This window comes from Hevea brasiliensis, chromosome 11 (genome assembly GCF_030052815.1).
Source record: "Hevea brasiliensis isolate MT/VB/25A 57/8 chromosome 11, ASM3005281v1, whole genome shotgun sequence".
Lineage (NCBI taxonomy): Eukaryota > Viridiplantae > Streptophyta > Magnoliopsida > Malpighiales > Euphorbiaceae > Hevea > Hevea brasiliensis.
This window is the reverse complement of record NC_079503.1, coordinates 41,416,427-41,434,611: the sequence shown is the minus strand read 5'-3', so window position 1 is coordinate 41,434,611 and position 18,185 is coordinate 41,416,427. Positions and strand designations below refer to the sequence as shown.

The following is an 18,185-nucleotide window of genomic DNA, read 5'->3' as shown; positions in this document are numbered from 1 at the left end:
TCCATGTCCTTTAGACTCCCCAAGTACTTTTCTAGCTACTTCTCTAATCTTTGATGCCATCTGTATCCACATATCATTGGCCTCCATATCTAGCTTCCATATTCGGACTCAAGAAGCTCATTTTTGAACTTCACTTGCTTTACTCCTTTGAACTCCCACCACTTTGTTCGAGCTACACTATTTCTTCTGACCTTACTTGAATTGTTCCTAAACTTGACATCCAAGACCACCAACCTATGTTGACTTGTTAAAGCTTCTCCTGGAATGACCTTGCAATCCTTGCATAGAGCTCTATTTGTCTTCCTGGTTAAGAGGAAGTCGATTTGGCTTCTATGTTGCCCACTTTTGAAAGTCACTAAATGTGACTCTCTTTTTATAAAGTAGGTATTTGCTAGTATTAGGTCGTATGCCATAGCAAAATCCATGATGCTTTTTTCCTCCTCATTTCGACTGCCAAAACCAAAACCTCCATGAACATTCTCATAACCTTGCCTATCACTTCCTACATGTCCATTCAAATCTCCACCAATGAAAACATTCTCTTCATTCGGTATGCTTTGCATTAAATCATCCATATCTTCCCAAAACCTTTGTTTACTCTCACTGTCTAGTCCTATTTGTGGGGCATAAGTACTAACTATATTTATTGTTTCTCCGTCTAGTACTAGCTTTACTAGTATAATTCTATCTCCTACTCTTTTCACAGCTACTACTGCGTCTTTCAATGTCCTGTCTATGATTATACCCACTCCGTTCTTGTTTCTCTCCTTTCCGGTAAACCACAATTTGTACCCTGAATTACCCACTTCCTTATTTTTCTCTCCTACCCATTTAGTCTCCTGAATGCAAGCGATATTCACCCTTCTCCTTTCCAAGGTATCCACAAGCTCCATTAATTTTCCTGTAAGTGATCCAACATTCCAAGTACCAACCCTGATCCTCCTCCTATCCTGCTCCTTCCTAATTGGTCTCCTTCTATGATATCTTCTATTATTTTCTATGTCTATCTTGTGTTCTATTCCACTATTTGTTCTATTATCTGTCTTATGGACTAACTTCTTTACCCACACCCGTCCATGATGTGGGAACCCTTGCTCACTTAACACCACACCCGGGCGCCGGCATAGCGCGTCGCTTTCGGTGAACGCCCTACACCCTTGCATATTTATCACTACACCCGGGCTCCGATGTAGCGCGTCGTTAGTAGAGGACGCCCCAACGTTTATATCATTTGAATCCATATCATAGGGTGTGACGAAATTTTTACGCTGGTTGTCACCTACCGCAACCCTCCTCCTTTATCCGGGCTTGGGACCGGCTAAGCGCAAACTACTTAGGCGGAGTTAAGAAAAATATAGAAAACAAGAAAAATATAGAAAACGTGTTCACCTGTCAATAATAGAAATCAATTTTCTAATTCAAAAATTAAATAATTATTTATATCTTTCATGATTAAAAAAAATCTGTTATAGATGCATTTGTGGGCCGAAATTACAAGAGGCGTGTGGCTTGTGGAGATTAGTAGTGATGTGGCAATTTTTTCCTTGAGTATTTTGATATCATTTTAAGCTATAGTTTCCTTTTATCTGCAGGATTCCTTATTAGTAAGATCTTCTATTTTTATTATAAATCTTCTTGTTCTAATTCTCTCCCATAGAAACTCAACTAAGCCTTTATCCAAAAAATTTGGGGTCAGCTATATGGATTCGCTTTCTCCACTCTAAACGATTTTGGGTTAAATCCTCAGAAATATTTAATGCTTTTAGGTCATACTGTACTACTCTCCTCCAAGTCAATTTAGGTCTGCCCCTTTTTTTCTTTCTATCCTCTAACCAAATGTGCTCTACTTGTCTAACTGGAGCCTCCGTATGTTTACGCTTCACATGACCAAACCACCTCAATCTTCCTTCTCTATCTTTCTTCTCTCAACTTATCTTCAATCGGCACCACTCCTACCTTTTCTCTAATACTCTCATTACGGACTTTATCTAGTCTAGTATGGCCACTCATCCACCTTAACATTCTCATATCTGTAACTCTTATCTTAGACGCATACGACTCTTTCAGTGCCCAACGCTCACTACCATATAACATAGCTGGTCGTATGGCTGTACGGTAAAATTTTCCTTTCAACTTATTAGGAATCTTACGATCACATAAAACTCCCGTGGCACGTCTCAACTTCAACCATCCGGCTTTAATCCTATGACTAACATCCTCCTCACATCTCCCATCTACTTGAAGGACTGAGCCTAGATATTTAAAGTGATTACTTTGGGACAGTACAACTCCATTCAAACTAACTCCTTCCCTATCATCAGTTTGGCCTTCACTGAACTTGTAATGCATGCATTCTGTCTTTGTTCTACTTAACTTAAAACCCTTTGACTCTAGAGTATTTCTCCAAAGCTTTAGCTTTCTATTGACTCCTTCTCGTGTCTCATCTATTAGAACAATATCATCCGCAAAAATCATGCACCAAGGAATACTCTCTTGTATATGTTTCGTCAATTCATCTAAAACTAATGTAAAAAGGTAAGGGCTTATGGCTGATCCTTGGTGTAATCCAATTGAGATCGGAAAATCTCTTGTGTCCTCTCCCACTGTACGCACAATAGTAGTTGCTCCTTCATACATATCTTTCAACACTTGTATGTACCTAATAGATACCCTCTTTTGTTCTAACACATTCCATAAAACATCTCTTGGAACACTATTATAAGCCTTCTCCAAATCAATAAAAACCATGTGTAGATCTTTCTTCACATCTCTATATTTCTCCATCAAGCTTCTAATGAGAAAGATCGCTTCCATAGTTGAACGACCGGGCATGAAACCAAATTGATTGAGAGAGATAGAAGTATCATGACGTAGTCGATGCTCTACAACTCTCTCCTACAACTTTATAGTATGAGTCATGAGTTTAATTCCCCTATAGTTTGAGCAACTTTGTATGTCTCCCTTATTTTTAAAAATAGGTACTAAAATACTCCTCCTCCATTCATCAGACATTTTCTTTGAGTTTAGAATCTTATTAAATGATTTAGTTAACCATGCCACTCCCATATCTCCCAAACACTTTCACACTTCAATTGGTATTTCATCGGGTCTACAGGCTTTACTCACTTTTATTCTCTTAAGTGCTTCTTTTATTTCTAAAGATCTAATCCTTCTAGTATAATTCAAATTCTTTTCTATTGTTCTATAGTCTATATCCACGCTATTATCATTTTGACTATTATTAAAGAGATCATTAAAATAATTTCATCATCTTTCTTTGATGTCCTCATCTTTCACCAACACTTTTCCTTCTTTATCTTTAGTGCACCTAACTTGATTAAGATCTTGACATTTCCTTTCTCTCCTTCTTGCTAATCTATAAATATCTTTCTCCCCTTCTTTAGTTCCAAGTTTTTCATATAACTTTTCAAAAGCCTGAGCTCTTGCTTGACTAACTGCCTTTTTTGTTTTTTTCTTTGCTATCTTGTACTGTTCATATACCTCATTATTATCACAGTTAGGTAATTTCTTATACCATTCCCTTTTTCTCTTCACTGCCTTTTGTACTTTCTCATTCCACTACCATCTCTCTTTTGAGGGTGGCTCATGTCCTTTAGACTCTCCAAGTGCTTTTCTAGCTACTTATCTAATCTTTGATGCCATCTGTATCCACATATCATTAGCCTCCATACCCAACTTCCATACTTCGGACTCGAGACGCTCATTTTTGAACTTCACTTGCTTTACTCCTTTGAACTCCCACCACTTTGTTCGAGCTACACTATTTTTTCTGACCTTACTTGAATTGTTCTTAAACTTGACATCAAAGACTACCAACCGATGTTGACTTGTTAAAGCCTCTCCTGGAATGACCTTGCAATCCTTGCATAGAGCTCTATTTGTCTTTCTTGTTAAGAGGAAGTCGATTTGGCTTCTATGTTGCCCACTTTTGAAAGTCACTAAATGTGACTCTTTTTATAAAGTAGGTATTTGCTAGTATTAGGTCGTATGCCATAGCAAAATCCAGGATGTTTTTTCCTTCCTCATTTCGACTGCCAAAACCAAAACCTCCATGAACATTCTTATAACCTTGTTTATTACTTCCTACATGTCCATTCAAATCTCCACCAATAAAAACATTCTCTTCATTCGGTATGCTTTGCATTAAATCATCCATATCTTTCCAAAACTTTTGTTTACTCTCACTGTCTAGTCCTATTTGTGGGGCATAAGCACTAACTATATTTATTGTTTCTCCTTCTAGTACTAGCTTTACTAGTATAATTCTATCTCCTACTCTTTTCACAGCTATTACTGCGTCTTTCAATGTCCTGTCTATGATTATGCCCACTCTGTTCTTGTTTCTCTTCTTTTCGCTATTCCACAGTTTGTACCCTGAATTACCTACTTCCTTACTTTTCTCTCCTACTCATTTAGTCTCCTGAATGCAAGTAATATTCACCCTTCTCCTTTCCAAGGTATTCACAAGCTCCATTAATTTTCCTGTAAGTGATCCAACATTCCAAGTACCAATCCTGATCCTCCTCCTATCCTGCTCCTTCCTAATTGGTCTCCTTCTATGATATCTTCTGTTATTTTCTATGCCTATCTTGTGTTATGTTTCACTATTTGTTCTACTATCTGTTCTATGGACTAACTTCTTTATCCACACCCGTCCATGATGTGGGAACCCTTGCTCACTTAACACCACACTCGAGCGCCGGCATGGCGCGTCGCTTTCGGCATGGCGCCTGAGATTGCTGAGGCGAGGGGCGCTGGGCAACCAAGGCGTCGCCTGATTGAAGAAATTCCATTTTCCCTTTTTCTATTTTTTTTAAACAGCATAAAATACAAAAAAAAGGAACCCTAAACCCATGCCACCAACAGACTTGCAGAACGGCACTAGATCAGGTATTTTTCCTCTCTCTCTCTCTCTCTCTCTCTGCCCTCTTCACCTTCTTTCCTCTCTCTCTCTCTCCCCCCTATTCTTATTCTGTATTCGTCTCCTCTCTCATCTGTCGTTTTCCTCTCACCAACAGACTTGGAGAACGCCATTTTTTCTCCTCTCCTACTTATTTTCCTTTTTTTTTTCCCTTTTTATTTTTTTATCTTATCTTGTCTATGCTTTCTTCTCTTACGAACAATTACGCCATTTCTATCAAGCAGTAGCACTTTTTTTTTGTTAATTTGTTGTTTCATATTGTTTATCATATGGCACTGTGATATGCATTTTGTTATTGTCAATTGTTATATGATTTTTATTAAATGGATATTGTAAATCTCATTTAGAATGGTTAATTTGATTTCAAAATGGTTTAGGTCCCATTAATGGGAAGTTTGATATGCTCCTCTTGGTTTAGGATAAATAGGTATTGTGCATTTGCAAATGGTAATTTAATGTCCCTTTTTACTTATTAAACCAATTAAATGAATGATTTTTTATGTTAGAAGAGTATATATATATATATATATATATATATATATATATATATATATATATGGCAATTTAGGTTACAGTGCCTCAAAAAGGCCTTCGCCTCGCCTCTTGCTTAAGGCCATGGGATACCTTATCACCTCAGTGTCGCCTTTCGCCTTAATAACATTGATCAAAATGATCTGTAAATCTAGTTTTCCTTGATTGCATCGCCAACCCTTTTAATTTTTTCAAATTTAGCCTAACCTTATGTCATTGGTAACAATTTGGCCATTTTAATGATGGAGAAAGGAAATATATGTAAAGCCTCTCTCTCTCTCTCTCTCTCTCTCTCTCTCTCTCTCTCTATATATATATATATATATATATTTTTTTTTTTTTCATTCTATGTAATGCTTTGACATATAAAATATTGTTTTTGTTATTTTTCATTTAAAATATTTCTAATAATATTTTTAAAATATTATTAGATAAAAATATTTTACAAAGGAAAAAAGGGAAAAAAATATTTTGTATTGTCAACATTTGAAATGTATAGTAACCAATAACCATATTTTTCTGCCTCTTAAGATGACTATATAATCTTTACACGTGTACATTCCAATTCTCACTCATTTTATTGGCCAAAATTGCTCACGATAGGCCTAATGACAAAAGAAGAAATTTAAAGTTTTTCGTGAATTTTAAATTTAATTTAACTGAATTTTGGCATTTTTATTCAGTTGACCAAAATTGTGAAAAATTGAAATAAAAATTAATGCGAAAAATAATTGGAAAATAAAGAAGTAACAATTTCATTTTTTTGGTTGTTTACATTGTATACAATTTTTGTTTTTTATATAGTATTTATTTCAATTTTGGTCAATTGAATAAAATTACAACTAATTGCTGAAATTGGCCCAAACTACCAAAATTGAAATCATTGGATTATGTTGCAAATTTGCTAAAAGTTTGGCTTTCTTGTTGTTAGCCCGTACCGATATCATGATTTATGCGTTAGGCTAATATTCACAAAATTAAAATGATTGGCTAAAATTAAAAAAAAAAGCATTTAAGGCTTGAATATTTTGGTCGTTGAGCCATTTTTTTTTTTTAAATTAGGATGCAAATAAAGAATTGGTTTGTCAAATCCGTGGCTTACCTCCCTTCCCCTCTCTCTCTTTGGTTTTGTTCCATTTATCCTATATTGAACATGAAAGGAAAAATGTGGAAAATATATAAAAAATTGGTAATAGTGCACTGGTTCTTACTTATTTGGAAGTAATCCTCCAAAGTTTGTTGTGTCAATTTCCTCAAATTGAATAGTATTTCTTTATGTGGTCGTATAATGCTTATCCCGAAAAATACATCTTTCTTGTGTCCTGCCTTTTCTAGTCATTGCTTATCGAGTAAAATACATCTTTCTTCTGTCCTACCTTTTCTAGTCATTGCATTCTTGTACCTTCATCTTGATGAAGTCCTATTATTAAGTGCTCATAACAGAAACAGATATTAAAACTCTTATTTATATGCTACATAATTTAAGTATTGCTTAAGCATAGAACACTGACCCTTTGAGCAGAAACTAAAACTCCTGCATGACATTTTAAATGACTTCACAAATCTCTCGGTTGTAATCTTCAAGACTGTAACTACGACCATATAAATTCATAAGTTTTTGTTATTTGCATCAATGCCAGTTTCAATTGTTTATGTGTTAAAGCAGAGTGGTGGTGAAGATGAACGGGTCCCAGAGCCAGAGCCAGAGCTAGAGCGGGAATATACACCAGCTGGACGAGCACTGAAAGTGAAGTAGTAAGTCAAATTTCTTCTGTTATTTCACTGTGATCACTTTTAAGTTAATATCTCAACTGAGTGCTAATATTTGAAATTGTTGGAGTATTTACTACAAGCAATAATTCAGATAGAATACTCGATTATGGAAAATTTATATTATTCAGCATAAAATCATGAGATCTTGATGACCGAGAAAAGTATTGTGCATGAGTGAAAGAAAGGCTAATTTGGTTGAATGAGAAAATATTTCTATATATTATATGGTAATAATGTCAGGATTTTGATTTCAAATATGCCGATGGGCTTTAGCATTTGCGGTAGATGCTGATTTTAGTTTGAAGATCTCAGCAATCAAAACTAATTGGAAAATTTTCTCAATATGAGAGAACCATACCAAGCATAAAACCAGAATTGCTAGAATCCCTTTAGGAAAAGGTGGGTTAGCTAATGAAAGAAAGATGGGACTGGATGCTTTCTTGATAGGAAATGAGGCCTTTATGTGTAGAAGATGATGATATATGAGTGATGTAATGCACACAGAAGGCCAATATGGTGGGGAATATTTTATTCTATGAAATTGTGGATATGTAATTTACATCTCTTTGGACAGTGCTAGGCTTCGCGCTAGACAGAAAGAACGGCTTGCTCAGCGGAATGCTATTGAAGAATACTGCCTCAATGAGGGTCTTTCTGTACCCGACTCACTGCCTAAGCCTCATCATCCTCCCACCAATGAGAGAGACAAGGATCGAGCAATGGATTTAGTTCAACAAGTCGGAGAAAAGTCTTCAGTATTTGACTTGGAGGATAATAAATTCCCCCAGTCATTGGATACACCAAAGAGCAAGGCTGACTCAACGTTAAGGCTGGGTCGGATATCAAAGCATAAAATGAGCAGTCATCTGGACCATTCTGTTAATTCTCATGGTCACCCTTCTCCTGACATCAACCTTGCAAGTCAACAAAATCAGGGCACAGGCCATGCAAACTACAACTTATTACCAGTTCTGGGTCTGTGTGCTCCCAACGCTAATCAGTTAGATTCATCACATCGAAATTCATCAAGATCCAGTAGCAGACAAAACAAGCCAGCTACTGGACCAGAGTTTCCTTTCAGTCTACATTCCTCTAGAACTTCAATCGAGACCGATTTAAAGTGGAAGGAGATTAATGCATCAGCTGAAGTCTTGCAAAAGCACCTTAAAAGTAGTTTGTCAGATGGTTGGCTTCCATTTAGTCCGGTATTCTCTCTCTGTCTCTCACTTGCATGCACACACCACATGTACAAAGTTCATAGGTCTTGTGAACTTCTATGTACTTGGTCCTCACTTATGCATGTGATCGTGATGCCCTTTTTAATCTCATCTTTTTGTAGTGTCCTCCAACTGTACCACAAGGGAGAAGTTCTGATTGTTTGGAGAGTTCCAGTTCTAGTTTTGCTGATTTCCAGGAAAAAATGTCAATCCCAAATTTACCTTTTGATGAAAAGTTGCTGTCCAGATTCTCACTACCTTCTAAAAGCATGCCAACTCCACACCCTGACTTATTACCTAGCTTATCACTTGGTGGCAGACTTGAAGCTGTAAATGACTCTATACGAGATCTTTCAGCAATGCCTTTGTTGCCCAATTTGAAATTCCCCTCTCAGGATGCATCAATATACAATCAGCTAGACAAGGAAGTGCCTCCCACACTGGGTTTGGGTCAGATACCATCTACCTTTCCACCATTACCTGAAAACCATAGGAAGGTACTTGAAAACATAATGATGAGGACTGGGTCTGGATCAAATAACTTGTATAGAAAGAAATCGAGAATAGATGGCTGGTCTGAAGATGAACTTGATTTCCTGTGGATTGGTGTTCGTAGACATGGAAGGGGTAATTGGGATGAGATGCTTAGAGACCCCAGGTTAAAATTTTCGAAGTATAAAACTAGACAAGATTTGGCAGCTAGGTGGGAAGAGGAGCAACTGAAGATCTTGGATGCACCAGCCTTTTCAGGGCCAAAGGCAATTAAACCTACAAAATCTTCCAGATCATCCTTGTTCCCAAGTATTCCGGAAGGAATGATGGCACGGGCATTGCATGGTAGTAGACTTGCTACACCACCAAAATTTCACTCCCATTTGACAGACATGAAACTGGGCTTTGGTGACCTGTCTTCGAGTATGCCGCATTTCGAGCTGTCAGATCAACATAGGCTGAATGAGCATTTCGGGCCTATTCCAACTTGGAATCCTGACAAATTTCGCACAAATTTTGCTGGAGATTCTTCTGCTGGACCCTCTACCTTGAGTGTTTCTAGTGGAATGCCATTTCTGCTCAATTCTTTTGGAGCAAGCAACTTAGGCTCTCAGGGTTTGAATGGCTCTAGCAGCTTTGATTTACAGCGGGAGGAACATGGCAACATGAAGTATGGGAAGTTGCCCAGTCTTCTGGATAGGTCACTAAATAGATTGCCTGATTCCCAAAATAATGTTGGAAATGGAGAATCCAGTAGTTCAGCTTTATTCCAAGACCATGATAATGGGATAAATATTTTGCATTCGAAAGGGAAAGAAATAGTTGGAAGCAGTTCTTCAAAGAATAAGCTACCCCATTGGCTTAGAGAAGCTGTAAGTGCTCCTGCTAAACCGTCAGAACCAGACCTGCCACCCACTGTATCAGCTATAGCTCAATCAGTTCGTGTACTATATGGAGAAACTAAGCCAACAATTCCTCCTTTTGTTATACCGGGTCCACCTCCATCCCAACCGAAGGATCCAAGACGAACTCTGAAGAAGAAAAAAAAGCGGAGATCAGATATTTTCAGGCAGTTCCCTCAAGACATTGCGGGAAGCATGCAGAATTTTAAAAGAAGCATTCAGGGCAGCAGTGTTGCTTCATCCTCTGTTCAGTCAGCCCAAACTTTCCAACCGCCTGGAACTTCAGGACTTGCATGGGATGAATCTGATCCAAATTCTCGTTTCCCTAATATAAACATGCTGCACTGTTTGACATCATCTTCTTATTTAAATCTACCAAAGAAAACAAGCATGGGCTTGTCCCCGTCTCCTGAAGTTCTTCAACTGGTAGCTTCCTGTGTGGCCCCAGGCCCCCACTTGTCATCTAGTTCAGGCCTGACAAGCACTAGCTTTAATGAGAGCAAGCACCTCTTGCCAAAATCTGTCAACCATGTAGAAGTTTTGGATTCACAAGGTGCTGTGGAGGATATGCAGAGCTTGCCTCCTGATTCAAAGGTCATGCTCGCAGAAAACAAACCAAGCCAACCTGATAGTGGTGATTCTAGCAAGACTCGGTTGGATTCTTCTCAGACTGAAGAGCCTGATGTAGAGGCGATATCATCTGAGGGAACGGTATCAGATCACCATGTGAGTGAGCATGAACCATAGCTATAATACAAAATGAAATGTTCGGACATTATTATTCTTTCAGGCCACTGGAGTTCCAGGTATTGCATTTCAGTTATGCGCTCGAATTTTTGTAGGCATGATGTAATGAGTGATGACTAGCGTACATAGGATCATGTAGACATCTTTTGTAAAGTTACTTTAAGAGAAAATGAAATGCAAAGTGTTTCTGCTTGGTATTGGTATTTTCGTCGCCCGTCTACAATAAAGGACTTCCTCGCCCTTTTGGAAGAAGCGGAGAAACTCATATTCATGAGGAGTGTGGGCAGAAATTTCAGTATAGATACCAAAATTTCGGTTGGACTACCGTGGAAACAATGGTCCAAGTAAGAGGCATTTCTGGGTGTGCTTGTATAACTCTCTCTCTCTCTCTCTCTCTCTCTCTCTCTCCCTCTGTGCCCAAATTAAGATATGCATTTTCATTATGCAACTTGTCATACAAGATCAGAATGTAACGAGGGACACTTTACTTGGTTTGTAATAGAATATATATATAGTTTCTAAGTTTGGCGAAGCAATCAATAATTTTTACATTTTCAAAATTTAAAAAAATTGAAACTAATGTTAAACATTTGAGATTAAATTAATATATATATATATATATATATATATATATATATATATATATATAATTTGAAATGAATAAATATTTAAATTTGGTATTAATATTTTTTTATTATATTTTAATATAAAATTAAAGTTTATTTTATTTTAAACAAATAATTATCCAAGTAAAGTCTAAAAAATTTTTATGAATAGCAATATTTTATTGATGTAAAGAATAAAATTAATTTAAAAATAGAACTAAATAATAAAAAAATTTTAAGCATTTTTTAAATTTCATTTGAAATTTTAATTGATTTTCTTAAAATTATCAAATTAGTGTCAGTTTTATTCTATTTACTTAATTTTTCAATAAAAATTATTTTTTAATTTATTATATTGAACAATAATTTGAGAATATAAAATTATTTATTTTTATCCTTAATAAAATTGAAATAAATAAAATTCTTTTATATATAAAAATAAATTTTAAGTTTGATTAAAGTAATATTTTATCAATATATATAATTTTGAAAAAAGGCTATAAATTTATGATCAATAATATGATTCTTTTTGAATTGGATTAAAAATTTAAATTCTTAATATTAATATGTAGTTAATGTTAATTTTTTATTTAATTAAATATTTAACTTTTTAATAATGTCTTTTTAATTATGTTAAGTAAATAGTTAATTTCTTTAACAATAATTATATATATTTATTAATTTTATTAAAAATTAATACTTATAGGATTTTAATTATAGAATTATGATATTAAAAATTATAATATATTTTTTTAGTTTAAGTAGAATTATTATTAAAATAATATTAAAATTTTAATTTATATTAATTATTGTAATATTAAAAACATTATTAGGTATTTAGTGATAAATATTTCGTTGCTAAAAGTTATTAGTGATAATATAATATATGGTAGATTTAGCATCATATAATGATTGAAAGGCACTAATTACTAAAAGTATTAGTAACGTATATTTTTATCGCTAAATAGTATTAGTGATAAATTTATAATAATGTTATTGTGTTTAATATGCATTATTGGCGACAAATTATTGTTAGTAGTATGTCCTAGAATATATCATTTTGTATGTATCTTGTACATATTTTATTAATAAAATGCAATTATACTTTTCTGTTTACATAATTACTTTATGTGTAATTGAAAAGGTCCATTGATATTTTATTAGAAATTCTATTCTTAAGTTGTTAAGAACATGAGTGACAGTATTTTTAACACAAAGTACATAAATGGGTTCACAAAGGATATGACTTATGCAGAGAGATTGTAATCATATTTGTTCCTAAAGTATTAGTGTGAGATATTAATAAGTTAGAGTGGTGAGTCACATGCTACATAACAAACATGATAGGCACTTATAGATGATAAGTAGGCCGAACCAGTGACGCTTATGACAAGCACATGGAGTTTACTCTTGTCAATGCATTGTCATACATCATATCAGTATATATAATCTTTAGACCTGAGATAACATAGTTATCTTGTATATAAGTGGTTTGAGTTTGATACTGCTTTCATATTCGTACTGTGTATGGGTATATGAGCATGTGTTGGCTCCTACTAGTTATATATGGAGATAGGTGTTGATCAAGATGGGATATGTTACCCTAAGTAAATAGGAAGAAAATCCTATGTTCATTTAATTGTTCTTGATGATTCAAGTTTCTGGCTAGGACAGATAGACTTAGCCAAAAAGGTGTTTCTGACAGGAAAGTCTAATTAATCAAGAACTGAAATTAAAAGAGAACATAAGATTCACAGCAAATGGAGTTTGACATTAACCATGACTCCAGCTAGAATTGGGATTTTGTAACGGAGAGATTTTAGTGCATGGTAACATATGATTAAAGGTTCATTTAAGGTATTCTTTATTACTGATTGGGTGGCCATGGCATGCTATGCTAGGTGTTAACCATGGTCTATGAGATGCCTAAAATGATTTAGAGAAATCGTTTACGATAAAAAAGAGTTCTAATGATATTAATAGTTGATATTATTTCTCATTGCCAATTAGTAATGAGTCTAGTAAGTCACACATATACACAAGTTAATCACCAAATATATAATGATTTAATTGATTAATTAAAGAGTTTAATTAATTAATTAAATAGGTTTGGTTTTCAATGAGATTTCAAAGTCCCTAGCATGACTTGAAACCAAATGTAGGTTATGGGATGTATAATATAAATTAGATTTATATTTTAAAGAGTTTAAATATAAATTAAATGGTAAAATTAATTAATGGAGATCAATTAATTAATTAATTTATATGTGATATAAATTAATTTAAGAGAGAAAATACAATTTTGAGTTGAGAACTCAAAATTACATACAAGGGTAAAATGGTAATTTTACATGGTGACACGTGACACCCACATGATTGTGTCACTTGTCTTCCTATGATGGAAGATAACTTTATGATGATTTAATCAAGTTTTGACACTTGTCTTAATGAGATTGACACAAATAAAAGGAAGATTGAATCATGGATTGACATGTGGCACCAATTAGTTGGATTTTGTCTCTTGTATATAATGCAAGACAAAAGGAAGAAACAATCTTCTTCTTTCTCTTCTTGTTGGCCGGCACACTTGCCTTCTCTCTCTCTCTTCCATCTTTCTTCCATAGATAAGTGAGTGAAAGCTTGGTTTTCTCTTGAATCAAAATACTAGAAAGAGTTTCTAGTGCATCTACATCCATAAAACCTTCACCAAAAGCAAAACCCTAAGGTTTTTAGTGAGAGGATTGGGGCTACAATTTGGTGATCCTTGGTGAGCTTGTGGTGGACAAGCTAGAGGAGCTACAATTGGAGCTCTTGGAAACTCCCAAAGGGAATTAAGAAGGTTGATTTAGCGCCTTGAAGGCTAGTTGAACTTCATCCCTTTTTAATTAGCATTTAATGTGATTAAATACTAAACATCAATCCTTAATGGCAAATGAACTAATAAAGTATGCTAAAGGTGTTTTGGCATGCCCATGGGCATAGGAGGTTGGCTAGGTTCATAAGCTACTATGGTATGCTAGCATGTAATCCTAGATAAAATTTTAAAATTCAACCTACTAATGGTCCAAACCCACACTTCCCAAGCCTTCAACTGGTATCAGAGCCACTATATTTGCCATTAGGATTGATTTTGAGACAATTGTGTGATTGGATAAGGTTTGGAATGAAGAGCCCTGGAAAAACCTAATTGCCGCAAGAAACATGGCTTGGGCGTGTCCCAAGCCACAGGCCGTGTTTCTGGGTTTGCTGGTAGGGGTGCGGGCTTGTAAGTGTTACACAGGCTGTGCTTTTTTGCGCCTCGACCCGTGTTTCTATCTGCCCGACAGAGTCACACGACATGGCCCGTGTTATTTCGCGCTCTGGGTAGTGTAATAAGAGCCACGGGCCGTGTAATGGTTACACGGCCCGTGTTATGCTTCAAGGGCGTGTTTTGGCTATTTTTGGGTTCTTTTATGCAATTAGTGTATAAATTTTGGCCAAAAATTAAGCCTATACTTAATTAAATTGTTTAATTAGGATTTCTAATCACACAAATAATTTTGAAAATTATTTTCATGAAATTAAATTTGGGAAAAGTTCCTAAAATTTAAAATTGATTTAAATGAGATTCAAATTGAATGCTAATTGAGTATGTTATATTCAATTTAATTTTAAACATGTATATTTATTTAATTGTTAAATTTTAATATGCATAATGAATGATCATGGGCAATAAAAGACCAATGTGATTGGATTTATTTCTTTTATTTTTCTTTGGGATGTAAAATAATTAATTTTATTTTAGTGGCATGTTTCATAAATGTTGTGATAATTTAGGATATATTTTCATTTATTTAAGGACTTTAAAGTCCAAATTCTTATAAATTCACCTTGATATGCCAAGAGTTACAATGTAAATGGATTGCAAGAAGCACAAGGAGGTCAAGAGCATTGGTGGGACTAGTGAGAGGAGATCAAGATCAAGATGTTGGTTATATACTCTTTCAGCATATCTTGTAATAAAATAGATGAAATACTCTTAGGAATGCCCTAATTCAATTCTTGGTGGCTCAGAATTGAATCTCTTAGAAAGTCCATGATCATGTCATATTGTTTAATTATCCATGCATGCATGAGATGTGTATGAATGTATGCAAATATGTGATATATGCATGCCAAATTGGATAATGTGCAAAGTGAGACTATAACAGTAATTAAGCCGACAAAAAAATCTTCCAAACAAATTATTAAGTTGGTAATAGTATAATTATGATAATTATATCATGGTTCTCCATTGAGGCAATTACTTTAAGGAATTTTAAGCACTTGCATTATAAGCTATGGAAACATGGGAATTATGCATTTGTTTAAGAGATTTTCTAAGAGTAATTGTTAAACATGAGATGTTGTAAGTATGTGAATGCTTAATGGCCAATAATGGATGTGCCTGAGGTTGTTGAGTTAATTTGCATGCTTGTTGGCTTAATGGGATCAACTTAACTAATGCAAGATAAACCAATAATGGATGTGCCTGAGGTTTTGAGCATTAGGGGCCAAATAAATGATTGAGCCTCGCATGAGATGTGATGAGCAAAGAGTTGCTCACTTATAGTTTATTGTGATTCCAATAATGGATGTGCCTGAGTATGATCAATAAGATTATAAGAATTCAATCACCCACTAGAAATCCATACAATTAGGATTTCTGTTTCCTATTATGGAAGTGTAGGATTCGCCAAGTTAGTGGGAGGACCAATTTGATTAAAAGACCATAATCATTTTGGTTAATAACTTGATACATATGCTAATTGATTTTGTTATTTTTTGCAGTAGATATCCTGATAATAATGAGCACACAACAACCACCACCATCCAATATCCTTGCAGGCATACTTGACTATAATAGGTTGATGGGACCTAATCTTTCTGATTAGCTCAGAAATTTGAAACTTTTCCTAAACGTAGAGCATATTGGATATGTTCTAGATTCAAAAATTCCTGGCCCTTTACCTCCAGGGGCCACTCCAGAGGAATTAGAAATCTTAGACAAGTGGAAGGAGCATGATATGAGAGCAAGATGTTATATGCTTGCTTTTATGAATAATGAGTTACAGAAGCAGCATGAAAACATGCAAAGTGCAAATGAGATCCTTTTTCATCTGCAAGAGTTGTATGGTGAACATAGTAGGAATGCTAGGTATGAAATATCTAGACAGCTATTTCGAATGAGGATGTCAGAGGGACAAAATGTAGGAGATCATGTCCACAAGATGATCCGGCTCATAGAGCAGCTAGAACATCTTGATTTTCATATAGATTTTCAACTGCAGACATATTTGATCCTTCAGTCCCTACCAGAGTCATTTGGGAAATTTGTGACAAATTTCCATATGAATAAGCAAGAATGTACTCTGGCTGGCTTGCTTAATATGCTGGTTATTGCCCAAAAAGAATATGCCTGGCAGTAAAGGAAAAGAGGTAGCTTTGGTTGCATCTTCTTAGTCTGTTGGAAATGTTAGTAGTATGTCCTAGAGCATATCATTTTGTATGTATCTTATGCATATTTTATTAATAAAAGTCAATTTTACTTTTCCATTTATATAATCTATTTATATGTAATTGAAAAGGTCCATTGATATTTTGTTAGAAATTCTATTATTAAGTTGTTAAGAATATGAGTGACAGTATTTCTAGAACAAAGTATCATAAATCATAAATTGGTTCACAATCGAGGATACTTCACAAAGGACATGACTTATCCAGAAAGATTGTAATCATGTTTGTTCCCAAGGTATTTATATGAGATATAAATAAGATGGAGTGGTGAGTCTCATGCCACATAACAAATATGATAGGCACTTATACATGATAAGTAGGCCGAATCAGTGACGCTTATGATAAGCACATGGAGTTTACTCTTGTCAATGCATTGTCATATATCATATCAGTGCATGTAATCTTTAGACCTGAGATAACATAGTTATCTTGTATATAGGTGGTTTGAGTTTGATACTGCTTTCATACTCATACTGTATATGAGTATATGGGCATGTGTTGGCTCCTACTAATTATATATGTAGATAGGTGTTGATCAAGATGGAATTCGTTACCCTAAGTAAATAGGGATGAGATCCCATGTTTATTTAATTATTCTTGATGATTTAAGTTTTTGGCCAGGATAGATAGATTTAGTTAGAAGAAAGTTTCTGATAAGAAAATCTAATTAATCAAAAATTGGAATTAAATGAGAATATAATGTTCATAGCAAATGGAGTTTGCATTAACCATGACTCCAGATGGAATTGGGATTTTGTAACGGAGAGATTCTAGTGCATGGTAACATATGATTAAATATTCATTTAAGGTATTCCTTATTACTAATTGGGTGGCCATGGCATGCTATACTAGGTGTTAACAATGGTCTATGATGTACCTGAAATGTTTTGGAGAAATCATTTAAGGTAAGAAATAGTTTTAATGATATTATGGGATAATGTCATTTATCATTGTCAATAAGTAATGAGCCTAGTAAGTTACACATTTACACAAGTTAATCACCAATTAAAATGTGATTTAATTGGTTAATTAAAGAGTTTAATTAATTAATTAAATATGTTTGGTTTGCAATAAGATTGCAAAGTCCCTAGCATGACTTGAAACCAGATCTAGATTATTGAATGTATAGTATAGATTAAATTTATATTTAAATTATTTAAATATGAATTTAAATATGAGAGATTAATTAATGAAGATTAATTAATCAATTAATTAATATTGTTATTAATTAATTTGAAGAGAATAAATTATAATTTTTGGGAAAATTATATGGTGACATGTGGCACAATGAGATGGTGACATATGTCATCACATAAGCTTGCCACTTGTCTTCCTATGATGGAAGACCACTTTTTTAAGATTTAAATGGAGCTTGACACAGGGCTCCATAGGATTAAGTCAACTAAGAACAAGATAGGATCTTGTAGTGACATGTGACAAG

The 18,185-nt window shown here is 34.5% G+C and overlaps 1 protein-coding gene across 6 annotated transcripts in view; it reads left to right on the top strand.

Moving 5' to 3' along the window:
• LOC110655495 (protein CHROMATIN REMODELING 4) overlaps positions 1-10,807 on the top strand; it is a 28,059-nt gene extending 17,252 nt beyond the window's left edge. For all 6 annotated transcript variants that reach the window (XM_058130030.1, XM_058130031.1, XM_058130034.1 and 3 more), the window contains 3 exons: positions 7,140-7,228; positions 7,821-8,451; positions 8,586-10,807. In XM_058130030.1, coding sequence (XP_057986013.1) covers positions 7,140-7,228; positions 7,821-8,451; positions 8,586-10,604 — 2,739 coding nt within the window. In that variant the 3' untranslated portion in view covers positions 10,605-10,807. The remainder of the gene's footprint in view (positions 1-7,139; positions 7,229-7,820; positions 8,452-8,585) is intronic.
• The last annotated feature ends 7,378 nt before the right edge of the window (positions 10,808-18,185 follow it).